The sequence below is a fragment of the Neovison vison genome, chromosome 2, assembly GCF_020171115.1.
Source record: "Neovison vison isolate M4711 chromosome 2, ASM_NN_V1, whole genome shotgun sequence".
Lineage (NCBI taxonomy): Eukaryota > Metazoa > Chordata > Mammalia > Carnivora > Mustelidae > Neogale > Neogale vison.
Genome location: NC_058092.1, coordinates 212,501,487 through 212,525,412, shown reverse-complemented (window position 1 = coordinate 212,525,412; position 23,926 = coordinate 212,501,487). Strand labels below are relative to the sequence as shown.

At 45.9% G+C, this 23,926-nt stretch overlaps 2 protein-coding genes across 2 annotated transcripts; one reads left to right on the top strand and one right to left on the bottom strand.

Moving 5' to 3' along the window:
* Positions 1 to 6,594: 6,594 nt before the first annotated feature.
* HIF1AN (hypoxia inducible factor 1 subunit alpha inhibitor) lies at positions 6,595 to 16,335 on the bottom strand. Its single transcript, XM_044236842.1, is given in 10 exon segments — positions 6,595 to 6,734; positions 7,563 to 7,673; positions 7,913 to 7,976; positions 8,398 to 8,504; positions 9,319 to 9,464; positions 11,377 to 11,525; positions 14,725 to 14,975; positions 15,258 to 15,460; positions 15,463 to 15,582; positions 16,323 to 16,335. Coding segments are annotated over 10 exon segments (1,209 nt in total). The 3' UTR covers positions 6,595 to 6,689.
* Positions 16,336 to 18,582: 2,247 nt separating this feature from the next.
* On the top strand, positions 18,583 to 23,205 carry NDUFB8 (NADH:ubiquinone oxidoreductase subunit B8). The gene is made up of 5 exons (XM_044240318.1): positions 18,583 to 18,711; positions 18,964 to 19,090; positions 20,378 to 20,477; positions 20,890 to 21,045; positions 23,019 to 23,205. Exons 1-5 carry the CDS (start codon positions 18,627 to 18,629, stop codon positions 23,109 to 23,111), a joined length of 561 nt encoding a protein of 186 aa, XP_044096253.1. The 5' UTR covers positions 18,583 to 18,626; the 3' UTR covers positions 23,112 to 23,205.
* Positions 23,206 to 23,926: the final 721 nt, after the last annotated feature.

Below are 23,926 nucleotides of genomic sequence, written 5' to 3'. Positions count from 1 at the left end.
GAAAGAGGCTGTACATGGCTACAGAGGGGCTTGGCTCAGCTCACTGTGAGGAGGAGGGGAGTGGGTGGGGGGGTAGAAGAGGCTGAGAATTCCAGGCAGCCAGAATATACCTCAGGGTGATGTCTGAGTGACTATATTCAGAAATCTCTTCCAAGTAGGGTGGCAGAGTGGCTCCAGGGGCCAGAATGCAGACAGACCTCTGAGAAAGAGGACAGGAGAAAGGCTACAAAGGAGCGAGTCCAATCCTTCTGCACTCCAGGACAAACCTGGCCCAGCAACCAAACCAGAATGGTTTCCAAAGATTTCTATGGCTAACCAAAGGGTTTTCTTCCTTTGGGGTCCATCACCCAATTCCTTCCTAGGAATTATTAACAGAACGCTTAAACACAGAGGAGCACAGTGTTTGGGAACTGGGAAATACGCCAGAGGAGAAATGTATGCTCTTCACTACTCCCCAGTCCCCAGTTATCTTCCAGATACCAGCTTATCAATACCCTTCTGCCCTAGAACTTCTTAACACACATACAATTTGAATACACTGAAGCTCACAGAATAAAACTGAACGAACAGGGCCCCATTTGACTGCGTTGGTATCTAATGATGTGAAGTTGGCATAGCTTCTCCAGGGGTGATGGAAACCCATTCAGCTGCCCTCACCTCTCCAATGGTGTAAGGAGAGCTTACGCCCGATGGCTTCTCACCCTCACCCTGGGACTGTCGTGGAGAGTGGTCATGTCTGACTGACCCAGGCAGAAGGTATCAGACAACTCCCTGTTTCCCTCCCTCTAGGACAGGTTTGGGTACCAGGGCCCTTTTGTCTGCCCAACTCAGTATGGGCATCTCCAGGGCATTTTCCTTGTTTTTCTCTATGGTTTTCTTTTCTTTTCTTTTTTTTTTTTTTAAAGATTTTATTTATTTATTTGACAGAAAGAGATCACAAGCAGGCCGAGAGGCAGGCAGAGAGAGAGAGAGGAGGAAGCAGGCTTCCCGCCGAGCAGAGAGCCTGATGTGGGGCTCGATCCCAGTACTCTGGGATCATGACCCTATGATTTTCTTTAGAGAAAAGAAATCACTGGACATCTATCTGCTCACAAATCACTGAAATCAAGTTTCTGAAAAAGCCACATCATAAACCACCACCACCACCACCACTACAGCCATTTAGTAAGTGCTTGCCAGGCACCTTGCTCAAGCTTTACATTGTTTCAGTTATCTGACAACACTGAGGTAGGTATTTTCAACACTACCCCCCACCTCAATAAGTAGCATTAGAGTTGAGGAATCAGGCTCAGAAAGGAGAAATCAATCAACAAGGTCAAACCAGCTGGTAAGTAGCAAAGCTACAAAAGTGAACCAAAGACATCAGACTCCAAAATCCATTCTTTAAAACACTATGCTAGATTGCTTCTCATTGAAGTTAAAGGGCATATATTCCTTCCCCAAACACTATCTGAAACCCAGACTTCAGGTGGGGAAAAAGGCGAGGCCTCATTTTTTCACTTCTTTAATCAGTTTTTATACTTAAACACTTGGAGGAATGAAGACAGCCCGGGTAAGCTGCCCAACGAGTCCCTCTCACCTGCTACCCCAGCTTCCATGGCTTTCTCATCTAAGACCTCCGATCCTTACATAAAACTACCAATACGCTGTTTCCCTTCTAGCTAACACTGGAATGCAGAGGTCACCAAACTTGGTGACTTGAGGCATGGCCAAAGACACCCAAGAGAAGCTAGGAGACATTCACAAGATGCCCACCATGCCTGAACTGCTTGCTGGGCCATAGGCACACAGGATGCATTCAGGGGGAAGCACAAAACTGCTTGTTCCATCCTGGCTTGCCAGGCCTGGCCCCATCCTGGGATTCTCCTACCCAGTTCCTCCTCACTGGCTCTCCACTGTCCAAGACTTTAGGTACCCTCCCCTCGCCCACCTCTGGAGGCCCCAAGGCCCATTGGTCCCTGGGCCTCAAGGCTGCCAGTGTCTCATCCCCCAGAAGCGTGCCAAAAGCACTCAGCTTGGCTCCACTGAGGATCCTAAGACCGATGATGATTAAACAGAGACGGCTGAAGACTTGCAGAAGGGCCACCAGAGTTAGAAAAGCGAAGCAGGCTGCACAGAATTAACAAAGGAACACTAAGAGGGCAGAGCAGACACAGAATAAATGGATTAACCACAGGTCGAAAAAGGATGATAACACAAAGATGCTCTAGGGGGAGAGATCCTAGAGAAAGTCTATCCAAACACCTGCAGCCATGGGGCTTCTGAAGAAAGCGCAATCATTTAGGGAAAAGGCACTTGCCTGAGAGAGACTGGACAGAAGGAAGTTGAGTGAGAGAGCGAGAAACAGGGGGAGCCCTGAAAAAGGAAGATGGAATAGCTCTTCAATGCAGGAAGCTTGAGAGGACACCAGAAGTTGGCATGGACCGGACGATAAGCACTGCAGGTTCCAGAGGACGATGAGAACAGGGCTGAAAGGTCAGAGCTTCTGGAACCCCAAGAAGCCACTTCCAGATGCATCCCAGCATCCAACCTGTTTGGGTAAAACTAGTCACTGAGGGCTATTCCCTGTCACCCTACTAAACTCTGCACCCAATCTGAAAGGGTAAAAGCCTCAGAGGTAGGGAGTTTACCATGGGAGAAAAACAGTCCTATCTCTGGAAGTTCACGTTCTGATACCCTAAGGAACCTACCACACACAAATCATGAAACTGAGGAACAAATACCACCAACTAGTGCAAATTAATATAGTTCTTGAAGTGTGAAGACAGAAGAATGCATAATGATGTGCCACAGAGACCCGGGAAAATCCAAGTTGGGACTCTCCACACCTTAAGACTCAGCCCACTTGAAGTTTTCTCATCAGCTGTTCACATGCCCAGATGGGGTCCTCAGTGCCCCTTAGTAGCTCCTGCACTGCGGCTGCAATGACTGGGGAAAACCAGCATTGCTGGGAGGCCTGGAAGGAAGAGTCCCTCCCAGGAGAGCCCAGGAACTCAGAGGATCCTGGGGGCAGAGCTTGCTCTCTACTGCTCTTCCTCCTCTCAACAATCTCTCATCTTTTCCTCACAAGGTTCAAGATTCATGGCTTCACAACCTCTATTTTGTGTGGTTCCTCTTCAACTAAGTAGAAGGTCCTAGAGGATAAAAACCAGGATTTCTCCACATCTTGCAGTGTTGGAATGTAACAGACACAGACACTTGTCACAGGTCGGGTACCTGGAGTGTTGATTAAAAGAATTTTTCCACAAACAGCAAATGCGTCAAAACTTTTCCATTGGTATTCTTTGCCCTGTCACTTGCATTTGACACCCATCTCTCTCTCTCTGATGTCCCATTCCTATACCCACCCTCCCGTATCTACCTCAGGTTGGGGAATGGGCCTACCCAGGCTTTGTAAAGAAACATCAGCTTAGCCCGCATGTGGGACCAATGGAAGGGTATGTGGCTCGAGAGTCTCTGGTGGGGGCAGAAGGAGGTCTCCCCACACTGGACTGGCCCACTGATAAGGATCCTTCCCTTCTCTGTCTCCTAACAGATTCAGATTAATGATCGCTCATTCCTAATTGTCAAATTTCTTTTCCTTCATCCTGTGTCTAATCACCAGTGACAGAAACCATTACGCAAATGAGAGCAGACGACTTCCCCCAACTGTTCGCGTTGGTAAAAACCTTGTAATTTAGAGCTCTGATTTGTAGGGGAAGCTGGTCTCCCCCAGGCATCCTGGGCATCTGCTCAACTGATGCCCAGAACAGCCCTTCCTTCCTCCCCTGAACTCCAACTCCCCAACAAATATATGACTTCACAAAAGAACAGTTTCCCATATACCTGCTGATGTAAAAATGCGAGCCTATAATATGGCTGACCTCCTTTCAGGTCCAAAGCCCCACCTTCCCTTGGAGTGTGGCCTGCACACTGCTGGTCAGCAGAGGAGTAAGCAACAGAGCAGGTATGTTTCCTTAGCCGCAAGTAGAATCTGAGCCTAAAAAGCCCTTACTTAGCCCTAAGGGAAGGGAGGAGACTAGCTCTCTTCCTTGGGGGAAAGGGAGGCAGCAGAACATGAATCGATGTTCTTAGTTATTATCTAGAACTGGATCTTCAATCTTAAAGGTACAAAAGCAAGCTGGGAGAAGTTATGGTACCTATTAAAGGACAAATAATGCACTGGGATCTAGAACTGTTTCCCCACAACTCCTTCCAGCAGTCTTAACTCAGAACAAGGCTTCCTGACAGTTTTCACAAGAGGTCTTTAGCTGGAGCCCAAAAGAGCTTTTACCCTGAGCTGCAGCCTGTGCACCCTCTTGGGCAATGCCCAGTGTGGTGAGATCTGAGGACAGCCTGTAGGACAAGGTAGGCAGCAAGGAAGGAGAAACAAGTGTATGGTGGAAAGGGAGCAGCAGGGGCTCCGTAGTCAAATTAATAGTAGGTTCAAATCCTGATTGCCACTCATCACTGAAACCCCTCTGAGCCCGTTTCTTTAGCTGTGAAATGGAAATACCTACCTTGCAGGATAGTGAAGAACAAAAATGAGAGCACTAGGCAGAAACTGAGTATCTAATAATCAGGGTCACTACTGTATTACCCAAGGGTCAGCACCAATCCTGTAAAGGACCCTCCCCCCACACCCAGTTGCCTTAGGTCAGATCTGTGCCAGCCCAGCACCCAGCCAGGAGCAGCGGAGGGCCACATGCCTCCCTGCTGCACATCGCCCACATCTCTGAAGGCTGAGGCAGGGGCGCGGCAGACCTCCTAAAGAGAACAAAAATAATCTTCTATCTTTCAAAGTTTGCTTGGGCTGAAGTTTATCCTCTGCCTTGTTTTCTTTGCTGCACTCCTCTTTCCCATGAGATGGAGGGATGGAGATCACTGCAATCACATTTTCCAGCATTGGCTATATTTGAAAGAACTACACTTGAGAAGGTACCGTGTTTGCACACCCACGCTGCATCAGAGAACCCCAGAATGGGGTACTAAAAATAAACACCCTCACCCCAATACCCAAACAGGTGCACACATGCACACACATACATCCTCTCAGTCCATCAGTGCGCTGTAACTGTAACTGTAAACTGAGCTTTGGGGGTTAGAGCCACAGCTCAGAAACTGACAGTAAACCTTTGGCAAAAAATAAAACAAAACAAACAAATAAAAAAACCCAGAGTTTTCCAACTCCTCTTCCTTCCAGAGAGAAGTGGCATGGAGATGGGAGTAGAGGTGAGAAGACACAGGACTACAGGGCCACCATACTGCCCAATTCCAGCGGCCCCAGTTCCACTGAATCATGTGACCGATGGCCCTCTGGGTTGTGCAGTACCCAGCTCCCAGCTGCAGCCCTGAGAGGGGTTCCCACAAGCAACAATGAACAGGAAAAGAAATTCCACTTCTGTGCTCCATCATCAGCTGCCCTGACTTTCAAGGGTGTTTGTGGAACATTACTGAGGGGTCTGGCAGAGGCGCTGGCTTTAAGAGGCAAGGTTATATTTTTGTCCTTGCCCTGAGGTGGATGACAGGTGGCAAGCTGGCTGCCTAGGCTTGACCCCACTTCATTTACTTGGCAGGAAGCTCCGCAGGAGTGGAGGATGTGGCCTGGACAAGGAGGGTCACAGGACCTGGACGCTCTCACCACTCAGCCTCAGGTAGGTTGCAGTGAGACCTGACCAGCGTCCGATGGCTAAAACGGAGTTTAAAAGCTTTAGGCTAGGCCAGGCAGTACTTCCCTGGGGCTTACACTGTGTGTCCCACTGGACAAGGTGAAGCAGTGGAGAAACTCAGTAAGCCAAGAGGCAGGCCAGTGTGGACACGGACAGAGATGCACATGTGTGTGTGCACACATATCACACACACATCCACACAGAGGCTCATACCCCTAGAACCTAGAGAAGCCACTACTAAGAGAACTCCCCTGGTACTCAGCACAGGGAGCCGGAGCTGGTGCTGTAAGAGAGAAGCTGTATGTGTCTGCAATTTGGAACTTAGGTATAATCCTTGGCTCTCATGTCCCGAGGGTTTTTTTTATGTATGGCTTGAGCTGAAAGGTCCAAGTTGGAACTCTGATTCTCTCACAGGAAGGCTATCTAGGCTCTCAGAGGCAAGTCCCCCTCTCACTCTTCCCATGAAGAGTCCCAGTAACCATTCCCACCCTGCCTAGAGCCTGACTGTGAAAACTGGAAGGAGGCAGATTGACCTGGTGGCCAGGAGTGCTCTGGCCCCGCAGCCCAGACATAGTGGGCATCCGAGACCATCTCCTCTCTCTCAGGCTGAGGCACTGAGGCTGCAGGAGACAGGCCCAAGAGCCAGCAGTGGCATCCTGACTCAGAAGGAGAAAGCAAGGAACAGATACACACGCGTGTGTGCATGCACACACATGCACACACATCCCAAGGGTGACAGACTGACGCACACAGACGTGATGACAACCAGAAGCTGGGACTCCACACACTGAATGCAGGCCTTAGTGGGGGCAGAGAGGGAAGATGCTGGGGCACAAAGGCAAGGGCAAGAAGTCCCTCCAAATGGGAGTGGAGCGCCAACCACCCTGCCTTGCCCCAAACACCTGCCTCCAGGGCCATGGCAGGAGTCCAGTCCATTAAGTGCAGCGTGCAATACTAGCGCTTGGAGTCTCCTGTCCTCATCAATGAAGCGGTGTGGACGGGCTAGCAGTCACCTGGCAGGAGGCCTCGACTCCTGGCAGGCTAGTTGTATCGACCCTTGATCATTGTGTTCAACAAGGGCCCCACCTGTGAAGAGACATGAGGAGCCAGTCAGAACTGTCTGTCCCCTGGCCCTGGAGCCAGACGTGGTGTGTCTGGAGGCATTCTATGTCCAACCAAGAGCAGGGACAAGGCTTTTGTTCAATCCTGTAAACACACTAACCTACTGTCTTCCTGGAAAATATTCCAGGACATGGCCCTCTCATCTGGGTCCCTCTTGTATGTTACCTTCTCTCTCACAATAGCCTATAAATAGCACCAAACTGACATAAGGTCAGAGGAGCCAATAATCCCCCCAAACCCAAGAGTGCCTGCATGTTTCTTAAATGAGCTTTAAGAAGGTTAAATGCCTCTGTATCCTGAAATGGTCACCCACAATTGGGGCTGGTGCCACTTTCCAATCCCACAGGTCCTCTGAATGCTGAGGCTATCCACAGGAAGAAGGCAAGAGCATTACAAATACCTCCCTTGGGTCCCCAATGGGCCACTGGCACACCTGTGTGGGAAGCAGGTCTCAACATTACCTAGAGCAGCCTTGGCACAGCTGGGAGAGCGTGAGGAGATGCTTTACCGCTCGCTTCCCATTCCAGAAGAATCCCCCCAGGGGTCCCCAGCTGGCACACAAGCCCCATGGGGAACATTACCACTAGCATGGAACAGATTATAATTGATCCACCAGTCAAGCCCAACTCTCACCAGAAAACAAAGATTTTCTGAACACGCCCATAACCTCTATGGAGAGAAAGGACACCAGATACTGAAACAGAGCTATGGAGAATGTGACATCAATCCTGACTTTCCCTGGTCACTCTGACCACTGGGCCATAGGAGTGCCACCTTGGGGCAGCCACATACCTCTTGTGGGTTCCCCAAGGCCTCTCCAAGCATCTTCTCAATGTTTCTCATTATGGCCACTTTCTGATGGGCTTTGAGAGGATATTCAATTCTCTTAGGGGTGGGGGCCCCCTGCAAAGGAAGCAGCAGCTCAGGAAATGCCTTTAGCAGCAGGCTTCAGTGTAACCCACCATTCTAGCACCTTTAGCCCTTCTAAGAAACTCAGTTCAATCCCACCCTTCTTCATCTCTCCAAAGACCTGGGAATCACTTTCAGGGAGAGCCAACCTCCCCACCCTGCCCCCAAATTATTACACCTACCTCACCCCAATCCCATCTAGGGAGGAAAAAAAAAAAAAAACCCATATTCACCTTATACCAGAAGTTCACAGTGATGGTAATCCCCCCATTTAGTAATGACTCTATGTGATGCCACCTGCAAGAAAATAAACATGCTCCTGTTTGCCACCAATATTCCTTAAAGAGAGAGAGAAAACTAGGTAAAGTCCGGCTACAGCAAATGACAAGAACATTATTTTTACATTCATTCTGCCAAACACACCCTGGGACCAGAGGCAGTGAGTGTTCAGCTCAGTCTCCAACTACAGAAGAGCCAAGAACAGTTTCTTCAGCCTCAAGCCTCTGGGATCTCTTTGGACCTGAGGAATTGTCATCTTGTCCTACAGACTGTGTTGTCATTTCTCCCATGTTCAGTATGGTCACATCTGGATATGCTGACCTTTCTGTAGATCACATAAAACCAATCCTGCCACAACTTGGAAGGGACACAAATACAGTTTTCCGGGGAATGGGAAAGAAAGCTCCCAAAACGCCCCCAGTCCTAACCCCCTCCTCACCAGTACATTGGGATGTAAAGAACATCACCAGGGCCAACCACTGTTTCATAACCAACCACGTTCTGGAAATTGGGGAACCTCTCGTAGTCAGGATTGTCAAAGTCCACCTGAGAGGTTCAAGAGAAAGAAAAAAAAAAAAAAAATCAGTCAATTGCCAAATCTTTATTAATATAAACTGCGATGTGCTAGTTTGGTAGTGATAAAAAGATGGCTTTAAGAATAAAAGATGTGTTTAGAATTTACATCCAGCAGAAGATACCACACATGTTAAACATATACACTCTCTCAGAGAACGGTATAAGACAAGCCAGGCTTGAGGATTAAGTGTTAAAGAATACTGGGCCTCGGTACTCCTGAGGTCAGAAGCCAATCATCACAGCTCACAGGTCAGAAAACCTAGTCATGGCCGGCAGACATGAGAAATGAGGATGCACCCTTCAGCCAAATCTTCTGAAACTTTCTCCCACACACATATTCCTGTCAGCAAAAACTTCTACATGAAGTGGCTAGGCAGTTCTCTCAAGAAAGCAGAGGCCTTCCCTGGTTGGCCAAAGTCAACCACATACTTCTTTTAGATCCAGGAAAGACAGTAAATGACATATGACAATTCTGTTCACCCTTCTCCTTATCAAAAAGTAGCAGCATCCATGACAACAGAAAGCAATTATTAAACCCAATGGAGACATACACATTCAAACAGGGTGACCGAAGTCCACCAGCATCAGTGATGGTCTGCCCTCCAGAATTACCTCGACAGAACTGTTTATCCTTATGAACATCTAAGGAGGACCACCACAAGGGCCTGGAATACGTGAGCTACACTGTGAAATTATCCTGAGTTTATCCACAAAGAAGGGGAAAGACATGCCAACCTTGGATCCCAAAGGAGTGCTACACCCTCCTCAGACCACACAAGCTCACCTGGCTCTGTCTGTCACATGGGTGATGAACAGGATATGGGTACAGGCACTCAAACTGATCCGGAGGGAATAAAATGCATCGCTTGTAGCCTTTTATCTGAGCAAAGAAGTTCTGCTGCTCATCATAGTGAGCAGGTGTCACATTTCCTGTAGGAGGAAAGACATTTTCTTATTCAGAGCAGTGGCTTGACTGCAGAGGCTAGAACACAAGGCCCAATGCTGGAAAGAAACCCAGCCTGCCCTCTCAGCTAAAGGTTTCTAATCAAAACTTCAAGCACAATTGGAGCGACTGCAATTACAACTCTCAGCAAATTGTTAAACTTTCAGTGGGCAATAAGTTGTTCAGAAACCATCGCTAGCTAAGGGTTCACCACCAACTGGAGTAAAGCAAACTTTCATAAATGATGCTTCTGCCCTTACTGGAAGCAGCAGCACATCGAGATGATAGTCACAAGTCTGGCAAAGTAATACACCATGCATACTTGTACGCATCTTGACTATGGCAAGAATCAAAGGGTAACAAAACAGGAGTAACAAACAACTGAAGTGACTGGTATCAACAATGCATGCGTAACCGTCTTTGATGGAGTTAATCAGTCACTTGAAGTTGTATGAATATGTACTTGCTTTGAGTAGCTCTTGTGGAGCTCAAAGATTCTCAACCTTTGTTCTCACTTCAACACATCTGTGGGATGCAATACTTCTTAGAGCAACACGGAGGCTGTTAATTGTCGTGGGGGCATGAGGAGAGCGTATCAGATTCCTGAAATGCTGTATAATTTGACTAAGGCGAATTATTTTAAATGCCAACTTGAATTAGTTCTGCACTAGTGTGTATTTGCTCCATCTACTCTTTGTAACTGGGACCTTATCTGTTGTTTATCCTTTGTACAATCCCTGAGAGCTGAGCGCCCTGTGCAGAGCATGGAGTTCAGAAAACATTCCCTGGTCTGCCTGAGTTGGCCAAGACAACCGCTTTCGTAAATGCGGAGTCCATGCGCAGCCTCAGAGGAGATCTGCTCTCTCATCTCTACCTGAGAGATCCGCTTCAGTGCACGCTACCAAAGGACAGGAAGGCAAAAGAAAAACTTAGAGCTAAGTAGGTCAGAACTAGCTCCTGGCAGGTTAATCAAGAGCTGGTTTCAAAGGGACAGGTTGGAGGTGCAATCCATAAGCTGCACTGCTAGAAATCTTTATTAATACTGGCAGCAAAGGATCCAAAACTGAAGAAAGAACAAAGGAGAGACTTCAGAACCCAGTGGTGAATGACAACAAATAACTACTCTGCCTCCTTGTTTAATCCAATTTATTCACCATTTACTAGGTACCTATTATGGGCCTGGGCCTGGGCTAGTGCCAGAAATAAAAACAAGAACGAGACAATGACCCTGGCCAGTAAGCAGCTCTACTTCTTTTGTACTGGAAGCCTCTTATTCCTTTGAACTGGAGTTCAAAGTCCTCTCCTCTCATTCTATTAGATAAAGAATGAACATACTGACATATTTGCTTGTATATACATAAAATCCTCTAGCAGTATACACAAGCAACTAACATGTGGTACCTCCAGGGAGGGTTATCGGGAGGCTGGGAAATGGAGGAGTGGAAGAGAGATTTATCATTACACACCTATTTATACCTTTTGAATTTAACTCCATAAATATATTAACATTCAAAAGATAAGGTTCAATTTATACTGAAAAAGTAAGCTTTCCTCTTCTACTGGAATAAAAGATCTTCTGAATACAAGCAGATCCAATAGATAAGGACAGTATTTCAGGAAGACCCCTCATATCTGAGTATACACGCTCATGCAGCAACTGAGGAAGGGAAAAGAGAACTAATTTTCTTTTCAAAGTGCGGGAAACTAGCCTAATCATTTTACATACATTATCTCTTTAATCTTCATAGTGATTTGTAAGCTATTCCTTTCACAGAAGAGGAGACTGAGATTTTAAAAAGTGAGATGACTTGTTCAGTCATAAAGCAAACGAGTGAAGACAAGCTTGGAAATCAGGTTTGAATGACTCCAAGCTATGCTGCTTTCTGAAAGATTTCTTACCTTCCATGCCAATGAGCAGTAGGTTGGATGTCAGTTGTCCCCAGCCACGCTTTCCCTGTTGCTTATTAATCCAGTTCCAGTTAAAACCCAAGAAGTCCATGACGATCTTCCTGCCCACAGTGTCATTGAGCGTTTGCTGCAGATACAACCTGTGTTTCCAGAGAAAAAATCCCATTAGTGCACATACACAGTCCCTTGGCATGGCCTCCCCACATCTGGAAATCCAAATCCACACCAGCACCACCCACAGAGACCAGCTGCAGCCATGCAAGTGTCAACCAAGACAGATTCTCACAGAACTGAATTCTTGCCTGTCCTATGAGCTCTGTTCAACACCAAACTTGCTATTTTAAAGAAAAGATCCCCCCCCCTTTTTTAAACATAAACTCTATACCAAATGTGAGGTCTGAAGATCTAGATCAAGATCTTGATCAAGATCTAGACCAAGATCAAGAGTTGCATGCTCTACCAACTGAGCCAGGCAGGTGCCCCTAAAAGAAATTATTCTTAACCTTTTCTGGGTCACAGCATAAATCAAAGAATCCAAGGAATGTTTCCATAAAAATGTACATACACACGGAACTTTCATACAATTTCAGATTCCTCAACACCTATTCAGAGTCTAAACTGATTATTCAGCCTTTCTCTAGAAACTCTCAGAGCCTCAGACATCCCCTTTGGCCCTCAATGGCCTTTATGATAGATTGTATTACTGTTCACCAAGATCTAGTTCCCTCCCTGTGGGAGAGTTAATTCTCCTATATCCCCTTGAAGTCAAACTTCCTTATTCAACTTGCTTTAACCAATGATATGTCCACAAATATGACTTATGTTGCTGCCAAACTGTAATTTGAAGAAGCAGTAATCACTGCCACCACATCTCTCTCCCTCTGCTAATCAACTGCAAGGTTTCAGATGGTAGCTCCTGGGTCCCAAAGTAAGGAAGATGACATAAGAGTAGAGCCTCCATGTGACGTACGATGGACATGGATGGACATGTAGCACGTCTGTTGTTGTTGTTGTTATAAACCTTCGCTGTTTCAAGTCACTGCCTCTGGCCTGAAACCTAGTTTATCTTAACTAACTCAGCCACCTTCCACAGCTGAAAGACTCATCAGGCTTTCTGTAGACCCAATCATGGAGGAACATCAGAAATTACCTAAGGGATGTGAAAACCCCGACACGTGCTCAAGTCCCATAAGGGACATCAATAAAGGGGCAAACGTGAAGACAAAAAACAAAAGCAGTCCTGTTCTAGTCCCGAGAATGTTACCTCAAATGGCTCAAAAGTATCTCAGTGCCTAGAATGAGGATGTTTAAGGCAATATTAACTAGAAATCTTGGTAAGTTGTAAACACTAGCTACCTTTTGGGGGACAAAGAATCCTCAAGACTCAAATGCAACCTTTCCTTAGAAATTATAAAATATATCACACAAAAATTTTGTCAAGTAACTTTGAAAGAGGCAGAACACTCACCAAACATGAATCCAAACAACTCCTATTACATCATAACAGGAAATGGTCAAAAGAGCTCAAAGAGAAATTATAGAACTCCTTGAATCCTAACAATTCCAAAGTGGAATTCGTCGGTGGTAAAGTAAGCTGTTCAGGCAAAACTTGTGCAGAGGAAAACATTTTCCTTGAATCACTCATAAAAACTACACTCATAACTTGTACTTAATAAGGCAAACTGCTGGGGCGCCTGGGTGGCTCAGTGGGTTAAGCCGCTGCCTTCGGCTCAGGTCATGATCTCAGAGTCCTGGGATCGAGTCCCGCATCGGGCTCTCTGCTCAGCGGGGAGCCTGCTTCCCTCTCTCTCTCTCTGCCTGCCTCTCTGCCTACTTGTGATTTCTCTCTGTCAAATAAATAAATAAAATCTTTAAAAAAAAAAAAAAATAAGGCAAACTGCTCTCCCTACAGGAGGTAAGAAACTTGAAGCGATTGAGGAACCAGGACTCAGGTGTCTCATCTCATGCTCCTTCCAACACAAATGTTCATGCAATGGCATTACACTCCACCAGCACCATTTAAATCGACCCCTATCTCGCAACCCTGGGGATGTGTGGATGAGTGCACATACACATGCACATGCTATGTTCAATTTGAGGAAACTTAAGCAGAAGATGACTTAAACTAGTCTTTGTAAGACGTAAAGAACTGATCAATCACAGCTGTAACCCTGGAAACTCTTTTTGGTCAAAGTTCTAGCACTATGATAACGCTAAGTGTCAGGAAGACATAAAAACACAAAAAAAGATATTTCAAATCCATTCATGCAGCCATAGGCTGCTAACAGAGTCAGGAAAAGAACTGAGGCAGGAGACTAAAGGAAGCCCAGGGTTGGGCACCAAGTGTGAGATGGAGATGGTCATTCACCATGAAGTACTCAGTGAAAGCAATTCCCCAGAAGCAATGTTACAGTGCAGAACTGAATGCTGTCTGGGACCTACCGAGGAGGCTGGCCTTGCATATAAAGATGAAAGCACAGAAGAAGAATCACTTCTGACTGCGTCTTGTGTTTGCCATCTCTAGTGTAATGTGCAACTCCGTTATCAACCGAATCTGATCTCCCCTAATGTAGGAGACCCTGACATCCTTCAGCCAAGAATCACAACAATCTATAAAAATTTTTTTAGCTTTAATTGTCCCCAGCCAGCCAATATTTTAGGACACAGGGTGCAAACTGGCAATCTCAGGCTAAATCCAATGACAGCTGGTTTTGTTTGGCACCCCGCAGCTTTTTTAAATATTTGAGTTTGCTGCTAAAGTCAAAAAATTTTTAAATAAAAATCCCAATTTCTGGGGCTCCTGGGTGGCTCTGTGGGTTAAAGTCTCTGCCTTTGGCTCAGGTCATGATCCCAGGATTCTGGGATCGAGCCCCGAATCAGGCTCTCTGCTCCGCGGAAAGCATGCTTCCTCCTCTCTGTCTCCCTGCCTGCTTGTGATCCCTGATGTCAAATAAATAAATAAAATCTTAAAAAAAAAAATCCTATTTTCTGGCTTCTCTTGAAAATGAAAGTATCTAGCAACCCAGGGACCTTACTCCTAACTGGAAACAAGAATCAAGTAACGACTTCTCACTCCGAACATGGCACATGCTTTCAGCTTCATTGTCGTTTTCACCCAGACAACGTCTCTCATATTACTCACCTACTTAACCCTTCTAGGCAGCTGTGACTGTCACTTTGTGAAGACAACAAAGAATGACAGAGTGACAATTCAAGTCTAATCATTCTCTCATCTCTCAAACTAGGGAGCTCACCCAACTCCTCCATATGCTCAAACAATTACAAGACAGGATAAAGGATGCCCTAGATTCAATGGGAAGCCACAATCTGGGGACTTACCTCTCTTCCCCTCCTTGCTGCTGTATATCCTGCAGTTTCTCAACAAACTCGTGAAATTTCATTTCCTCCCTGTTGGACCTGGGCTTAAAGTTCTGGAAATTGGCCATCTTCTTCTCATCATAGTACAAGAACTTGTGGGTGCTGGCACTGTACACAGAGAAGTCTCCGTTGCCAATGTTCTCCTGCAGGTATTCGAGGTCCCATTTCAGAGCAGGATACACAAGATTTGTGTCTGTCAGCACCACAGGCTCCTAAATGAAAACAACAAGTGAAAAAAACAAATGAAGTCATCACAAGAAGCCGGCGGATTCTTGTCCCATGACTCCAACCACTTCCCTACTTCTGAATACTTTCTCTTGTGAACAAGCACAAACTCCTTTAAGTTCCATTTCTCCTCGTCTCCCTCTCCACTCTCCCTTAGGCCCTAGTCCACAGCCCTCACAGTCCCCCTCTTGTATCCTCATTCGCCTTTGACCTCTCCTCTCAACCTGGTCCCTTCCCCCCTCCCCTTCAGACCCGGCCCCGCCTCCTACCTCATTCTCGATAAGCTCCTCCGCCCGGGGGTCGCTCTGACTCAGACGGGGGATGGGCCGAGTCGGAAAGCTATAACTACGCAGCTGGGACTCATCCCAGGCGAGGCCCGGAGCTTCGGCCTCTTCTCGGGGCTCTCCAGAGCCGGAGGCCACAGACTCCGCCGCCGTCGCCGCCGCCGCCGCCATCTCCGTCGCTACAGCCGCCCCCACCGGAACCGGAAGCTCCTCCTATTCCGGACAAAACACAACGGAAACCATAGAGATGCACGCGCGCGAGAGCGGTCCAGAGACACAAAGAACGCGGAACCGGGGCGTGGGGGAGCGCCTCCTCATGGTGACCTACAGCTTTACACCCTAAGCTCGGCCTGTGAAGTCCTGGGGCGCAGAGGTTAGACCCACTGATCACCTGGTTAACCAATACACCAAGTATTATTGCTGCGTCAGTGTGCCCAGGTCTACACAAGAAGCAGAGAAAGGAGGCCAGTTTAGCGGGGCATTAAACTGTACAGTCGTGGATGGGGAGAGAAGCAAACTCTTGACCTACCTAAGAAATCAGAAGGAAAAGCAATTGTCAGACTGATGGATGTTGGGGAAAGGTTGCTCTGAAGGCCTAGACAAAAGATATAATCCTTAGAGTGGGAGAAAATATTTACAAAGTTTATAGCTGATAAGTGACTATATATCTAGACTATATAAAGAATTCTTACGGGGCGCCTGGGTGGCTCAGTGGGTTAAGCCTCTGCCTTCCGCTCAGGTCGTGGTCTCAGGGTCCTGGGATCGAGCCCCATGTCGGGCTCTCTGCTCAGCGGGGAGCCTGCTTCCCCCTCTCTCTGTGCCTGCCTCTCTGCCTACCTGTGATTTCTCTCTCTCTATGTCAAATAAATCTTAAAAAAAAAAAAAAAAAAAAGAATTCTTACAACTGAACAATAGAAAACCAAACCAATTCAGATGAAAGACTTGAGTAGACAATTCTCCAAAGAAGATACCATGGTCAATAAGCACATGAAAAGAGGTTCAACATCTTTAGTCATCAAGGTAATGCAAATCAAAACCACAATGAGATACCACTCACAGCCATGAGAAAGCTCGTATGCTGCTCGTGGGAATGTAAAATGGTGCAGCTTCTTTGAAAAAGTTTTATAGTTCTGCAGAAAGTTAAACATAGAGTTATCCTATGATCCAGCAATTCTTTCTCTTCTTCCTTTTTTCTTTTCTTTCTTTCTCTATCTTTCCTTTCCTTTCTCTTTTTTTCTTCCTCCCTTCCTCCCTCTTTTTTCTTTCTCTCTTTCTTTCTTTTTTTTTTTAAATATTTTTATTTATTTACTTGACAGAGAGAGATCACAAGTAGGCAGAGAGGCAGGCAGAGAGAGAGAGGAGGAAGCAGGCTCCCTGCTGAGCAGAGAGCCAGACGTGGGGCTCGATCCCAGGACCCCGAGATCATGACCTGAGCTGAAGGCAGAGGCTTTAACCCACTGAGCCACTCAGGTGCCCCTCTCTCTTTCTTTCTTGATCCAGCTATTCTACTGTTAGCAATATACTGAAGAGAATTGAAAACATACATCCACACAAAAAGTTGTGTAAGAATGTTCACAGCAACATTATTTATGATAGCCCCAAACTAGAAATAACTAATGTCCATCAACTGATGAGTGTATGAACAGAAAGCTATATGTCAATATAATAGAATATTATTTCATCATACAAAGGAATGAAAACTGACACATGCTACAACACGGACAAACCTTAAAAATATTATGCTAGATAAGTAGGTCGGACACAAAAGGTTACATATCATATGAAACTGTTTATATGAGTGTCCGGAATGGGCAAATCCATACAGACAGTAGATTAGTTAATTGCCAGGGTCTAGGGGTAAGGGAAATACACTTATAGGGATGGGGGTTCTTTCGGGGGTAGAGAAAACTATTTAGAATTAGTGGAGATAATTACACAACTTTGTAAATATGCTAAAAATCACCTTATTGTACACTTTAAAGTGATGACTTTTATGGTATGTGAATTATCTCTTGATAATAGTAAGTAAATTAGGCCAACACTGTTTCTTAATCCAAATTAGATCAGGGCTTGCTATTGATCGAATGCAGATATTGTACAATTATTTTTAACATGAACTAGTGATGTTCATTTACAAGAGGGCAAGTTGTTGTGAGGTAGTCTTCCTCCAAATTTATTTATTTTTTTTAAAGATCTTGGAGATAACTTGGTTTTTTTGTTTGCTTGTTTTTTAAGATTTTATTTATTTATTTATTTATTTGTCAGAGAGAGAGAGAGAGCAATTGCAGGCAGAGGGGCAGGGAGAGGCAGAGAGAGAAGCCAACTTCCCACTGAGCAAGGAGCCCGATGTGGGACTTGATCCCAGGATCCTGGGATCATGACAGGAGCTGAGGGCAGCAGCTTAACTCACTGAGCCAAGCAGGCATCCCTTCCTCCAAATTTATATGCCAAGTAGTATACATAATTTTTATTGGTCTAATATATATTTGAGAATGTCTGTAATAATAGATTCTGCACCAAAACAGTCATCACCCTAAAAGTCGCTGGAAATATGTGTACATTTATATTGTGTAAATTATGCAAACGCTCTTTATGTAAAAATGAAAATAGATTCATATGCAAACCTGATAATACCCCCATTCTTCTTTAAGCTAGTTTTGTTAACTGTGGTCCAGCTTGAAATCTTTACAAGTCCTCGCCAATCTGAGGCTTTAGCCAGTCTGGGAAGAGCTGCTTTAGGTGCTAGGATTGGTTTTACATTTGTTGGGTTGAGGTAACTGGGATATTCAAATATAAATATGGAGTAAAACTGAGAAGAGAATTTGGGGGCGATTTGTGTATTGCATCATTCCTCTACGTGAAGGAGATCAACCAATTTGCAAAACAAGAGCAAGAAAGACCAGGGGCTGAATTTGAAGAATGATCACGTTTGGGGATGAAAGAGGAACTGCTAGTGAAGGAGAGGAAACAGACAAGCAGTCAAAGAAAGTAAGACAGGCTTGTTTTATTTGTACTGCACCGGCGGGAGGTAAGTTAGCTGTCCACCCGAGATGCTCCCGTTCTGTGTCCCCATTATCCTTGGAAGTGTCTAAGTCAGCTGACGGAGAAAGGGATACAACAATATGAAATGTCAAAGTAGTCACTTGTTTGATTTTCTCTCCTTTCCACTTTCCCTCTCTGCCTCTATCCAACCTCTCCTGTTCCCTACGGCTTCCCAAAACAACTTAAGCCCCGCCCTTATGGGAGCCCAAAGACCTTCCTTCGCTCTCTGCTTCCCTCGTAGCGTTTGGCCCGGCTCAGCCGCCGTGCTAAGGCCTTTGCGCATGTGCAGGGTCGACTGAGAGGAAGGTGAAGATGGCGGCGGCCAGGGCGCGGGTTCTGGGAGTCCGATGGCTGCAAAGGGCTACCCGGACCGTGGTGCCCTTGGGTGCACGGACAGGTCCGTGAGAACGGGCGAGGCTTGAATGCAGGGGTGCCTGCGGTTTGGTGTGTCGTGAGTTGGGGATTGGGTACTGCGGTGGCCATGTCCGGCGACGGGGCGGAGGTGGATTGTGTTAGTATACCCAGAAAAGGGGGTCAAGAATCTTGCTGGTCCTTTGAAGCCCGGGCCGCCGCAGCCACCGCAGCTTGAAGCCTTCGGGGCGGCAGGAAGGACAGGGTCTTTCCTGACCCGCCCTTTTCTGCTCTCTAGCTTCGCACATTACGAAGGACATGCTCCCGGGACCCTATCCCAAAACCCCGGAAGAACGGGCCGCTGCCGCCAAGAAATATAATATGCGGGTAGAAGACTACGAACCATACCCTGATGATGGCATGGGGTGAGATGCAAAGTTTGCTTGCAGCTGGGTAGTGATGTGACATGGCCAGCTGGGTTGGGTGCCTCGACTCTGACCATTTTCCCTGAACCTTCTCGTGACCCCTCAGAGTCAATGGTGTGAATGCCTTTCTCGGTGGAGGGAGGTGGGAGGTGATGGGTGAGCAGCTGCAGCCTAGAGGACTTCAATTTTCTCCTTGGCTCAGGCTGTTTCCTCAAATGAGGAAGCCGAGATTTTAATAGCTCCCTTGAGGACCCCTGAATAGCAGGAACTTTCCTTGGCTTCAACCAGAGTGCGAGGTTTCATTTAGATTGAGCATCTGCTGGGCTCAGGTGCTGTCATCCAGGCACGTGATCATGCTGGAGCTGGACTCCAGTCTTGAGAGCCTTATTTGTAGATAGGATACTCTGTGTTCGTGTGTATATCTTTCTTTTAAAAAATTTCTTTGCTGTTAGGGCTGTGGAGTTGAAGTAACTGTCAAGCAGATTAAACAGCCAACTTCCCTACTCCAGTTGATGTTATCCATCCCCCCCCCCCTTACATAACATCCTTGCAGTTAATTATCTGAAGTGATTACGGTCACCCTCGTTTTCTTTCCTAGCATCACTCTTTCAGTAGTGGTTTTAGCAGCTCCTATTCTTCTTCTTGTTTTCCAATCATTTTCTGTGACACATGACTAGTTGTCATCATTTCCTATGTCTCTTTGTTGTGGACAATAGTAGCCTTGGTAGGAGTCTATAAAAGTTGAAACTGGATTTGTTGGGGGAAAACTCAGCTTATCAGGAAGCCCCATGAGGTGTTTGAAACATGGAGATGTATGTTAACTCGGTGGTTGGGGGGCACATTTGCTATGAAGAGAATGCTTTCCTAATCTGAACCCCTTTTGTTTGTATACCAATTAGCTGGGTGACCTTGGGTTCAAACTAAACTTCAGTTTCATTTTCTGTCTAATGAGGGAATCTAAGTGATTGATTGCTAAATTCCCTTCCAGCTCTAACATTATAACATTGCATGACTATTGTTGAAAGAAGGTAAGGAAAGCATGTATGTTATAATGTATGTTACAGTGTTTGAGAGTTTGACATGACCTTTGACTTACACTTTGGACTTCTGTGATTAGTTCTGTACTTAGTGACTATAAATTGAGATCTTAATTTGAAAGTGGGTTTCTCTGTCCTTAGGTGAGGCAGTTGTGTGACACTTGGTTGCTCATCTCTTAACATGAGGGTACTTTGAATTGCCTGAGTGATGCTGCTCAAAGCCCCTTCCAGAAGTTTTTCTGTCTCTCAGGTATGGCGACTACCCAAAGCTCCCTGACCGCTCACAGCAGGAGAGGGATCCGTGGTATAACTGGGACCACTCAGACCTGAGGTTGAACTGGGGTGAACCGGTAAGAGATGCATATCTCATTTGACCTTTCTTCCTTCTCCCTAATATCTTCATGAGGATTATTTCTTTAGCTTAAATGGCATTTTGCCGCCTAAGCAACATTAAGGTTTTATGCCTAAGAAAGCAAGATCCGGTGATCCGAGGTCTGAGGTTCCATGTGTGGTTCATGGAATGAGACTTCTGTAAATAATCAGAGCTCTGTACTTTGAAAATTATGAACTGCCATGCAGTCTTTGGTCAGCAGAACCTAGGCTTAAGCCAGCGCCTAGACCTCTGTAGTAGAGTAGCTCACACTTGATTTGCAGAATATTGTCCTGGGGCAGTAGAGTACCTTTATGGAACCTTGTATCAGGCTCTGATCACCTTTTTGCAGGAAGAGCAGAATTTGACATTGAACTCTTTTTCTGCCTCAGATACACTGGGACCTTGACATGTATATCAGGAACCGTGTGGACACATCCCCCACGCCTGTTTCCTGGAATGTCATGTGTAAGCACCTCTTCGGCTTCGTGGCCTTCATGGTGTTCATGTTTTGGGTTGGGGAGACTTACCCCACCTACCAGCCTGTGGTGAGTATCTGAGAAGTGCTCTGGTAGGTACATTTACTTAGTGCTGTTTCCCGAGGGAATGAAGTCTCTGGAGTAGGGATCCAGCCAATACCACGCTTGGCTTCCTGTTAAGGCCTGTAGAAGGCCTCACCCATTGACCTGGCGCAAGCCTCAGAGCACTGCTCCATGCCTACTTCTTGGGTCAGTTTGAGCGAGAAGAAACAGTTTAGGACTAGATGAGAAATGAGAATGTGTAAGTCAACTAGTCTTCTACAGTTGCCATTTGGGGACTTTACTTACCAATTATATTTTGGCAAGTGATCTTTCAAGGTAGAGTCAAGGAGTCTGGAGCTAAAACCTTATTCTTTGCTGGAGGTGTGAAGGACACTAGGTCCTACAAGGCATGGAAGCAGTTGTTTACTACGAGCACAGACAGTTTTATCCTGGAGAGCGTAAAGGACGTGGAAAATACATTGTCTAGCTTTAAGGAAGTTTGATTTGGATAACAAGAAGATATAGATAAATGACACAACGAGCAACATTTGAATGGAGATACAAGAATGTGGTGGCAGTTTTATGTATGTAGTGAACCTGTGTATTAAGGGGTATGTGGTCCTGTTGAAAAGAAGGATCATGCTAGATACTAAAAATATGTATAGAATTTGGATGGTGGGCAGAAACTGGAGGGAACATTTGGAGCAAGAGAAAATAGAATGAAGGAGAAGGAGAGTTAGTCAGCTGGAATGGAATAGGGGCATACAATATTCCTAGATAACTAGCTATATTGGTTACCTAGAGATCTGTAAAAATTCAGACTCCTGGTTCAGTAGCTCCATGGTGGGGTTCTAGCATCAGTATTTAACAAGTTCCCAGGTAATTTTCATGTTCTGGGAAATTAGGTGTGGAAATTGCCAGGTTAAAAAAAAATATTGTGAGGTGAGTTGGTCATTTAGGTTGGGATGCTTTGACTGTGAAGTTAGGGATTTGGACTCAGAGTAAGACATTCATTCAAATATTTATGAAGACCAACTATATATCAGATACAGATTGTGCTGGGGGTTGGGGATCCAGTGATGACTGGGTCTTCCTCGAGGCAGAAGGGAACTATGTTGAGTTTTTGAACAGAAAGGACATGATGAAGGTTAGGATTTTAGGATGATTAATCTGGGAGTCATCTACAGGGTAGATGGTACAGGAAGGAACTGAAAGCAGGAAGACTGTTGTGTTTTCAGTTGGCTGCTCAGTGCTACCTCTGCAGAGATAATCAGTGTCCTGATGGTAGCTGGCATGGCGGTGTGCACTGACACGAGCCTTCCTACCCAGCCCCAGGGCTGCAGGCTGGAGAGTGCACATAGGGCTGGTGTGAGCACTAACTTCACTTCAGGAGAGCAAGAAACACAGTGTGGCTCTTCCGTTTTTCAGTTCTGTAAGCACATCACCCTTTTCTCCTCCCCTTAAGCTGTGTTCTCTGACAGCTGTTTGTTGGTAAAGCCAGCAGCCCCTAAAGCACGTCCCAGCCGTGTCTCCTCTGTGCTTTCCCCCACCGCTGCTCCTGCACGCCTCATTTGCTGGGCCACTTTAGTGGTGGAACCATTAGAGGCTGAGTGACTTAAAGGAGATTGAGTCTGTCTAGACCCCAGGAGAGAGTGGGATGGATGGATGCATCGTCTCATTTAGAAAGCACTTACCCTCCCTCCCTCCCTCCTTTTCTCTCTCCTTTTCTCTCTCTCTCGCTCTCTCACACACACACACACACACACACTCTCACGCACGCGCACACAGTGTAGGCACCACTTCTCTTACAATCTAGGCTTTCTCTCTGCCTTGGGCTGATTAGGGAAGAGGAGTGCAGTTCCTGCTGTTCCAGCCCAGCTGGGTCCGACCAAAGGCTACCTTGTACCCATTTGCCATGTGTGATTGTTAACTCAGAGTGGGGTATAGCCAGGTATTGACTGGGATGTATGCTATCTTGCTGACCTGTGTTTTTTCCTTAGGGGCCAAAGCAGTATCCTTATAATAATCTGTACCTGGAACGAGGCGGCGATCCCACCAAAGAGCCTGAGCCAGTGGTTCATTATGAGATCTGAGGTGGCTTCATCAACTTTGTGCCCCTGAACTGACTCCCTCATTTCTAGAGGTTTAACCTTAATGAAATCCCTAATAAAACTTAGTGCTGTGGTATCTGTGCCTCATTTCCGCAGGAATAGCACTACCGTGAGGACCTCATCCTTTTCCTTTCCCCCCCCCTTTTTTTTTTGTCTGCAGCCCATTCCCAACCCCTACCCACTCTGAGATTAGAAAGATGGGAGGTGGGGGGAGTTAAGCACAAGAAAATGATAATTTGTTAATTTTGCTGGGACCATGAGGGTATTTGAGAGTTCAAGTTGTGCAGTAGGTGGTAAGGGTAGCTCCTTTTCCCATTTACAGGGTTGAAGAAGAAGGAAAATTGTTCCTCAGTTCCCAAGTTGGAACAAAAAGAATTTCCAATAAAAAAAAAACAAAAAACCTTTTTATAGTGGCTAGTTTTTAAAAAAATTGTACTTCAGCATGTTTCAAGTATACTCCAGGATAAATAGTTGTTTTTGGACTCAACCTGGGGCTGTGACAGTCTCTAATTTGTTTTGTGTTGTAAGAGTGTGGATTCCTTGAATCCACTTCTGAATCCTACATTTATGTATCCTGAATCCTACATTTATGAATTAGAGGACAGTTCAGTGAGTTATTCTGAACCTGTGCATGGCTTTTGCTCCTGTTTTTGAGGACTTATCTTAATGCTAAGTGAACCAACTCATTTTCTTTTTGTCCTTTGTCCCTTTGGGGACCTTTTTTTTTTTTTTTAAAAGATTTTATTTATTTATTTGACAGATATCACAAGTAGACGGAGAGGCAGGCAGAGAGAGAG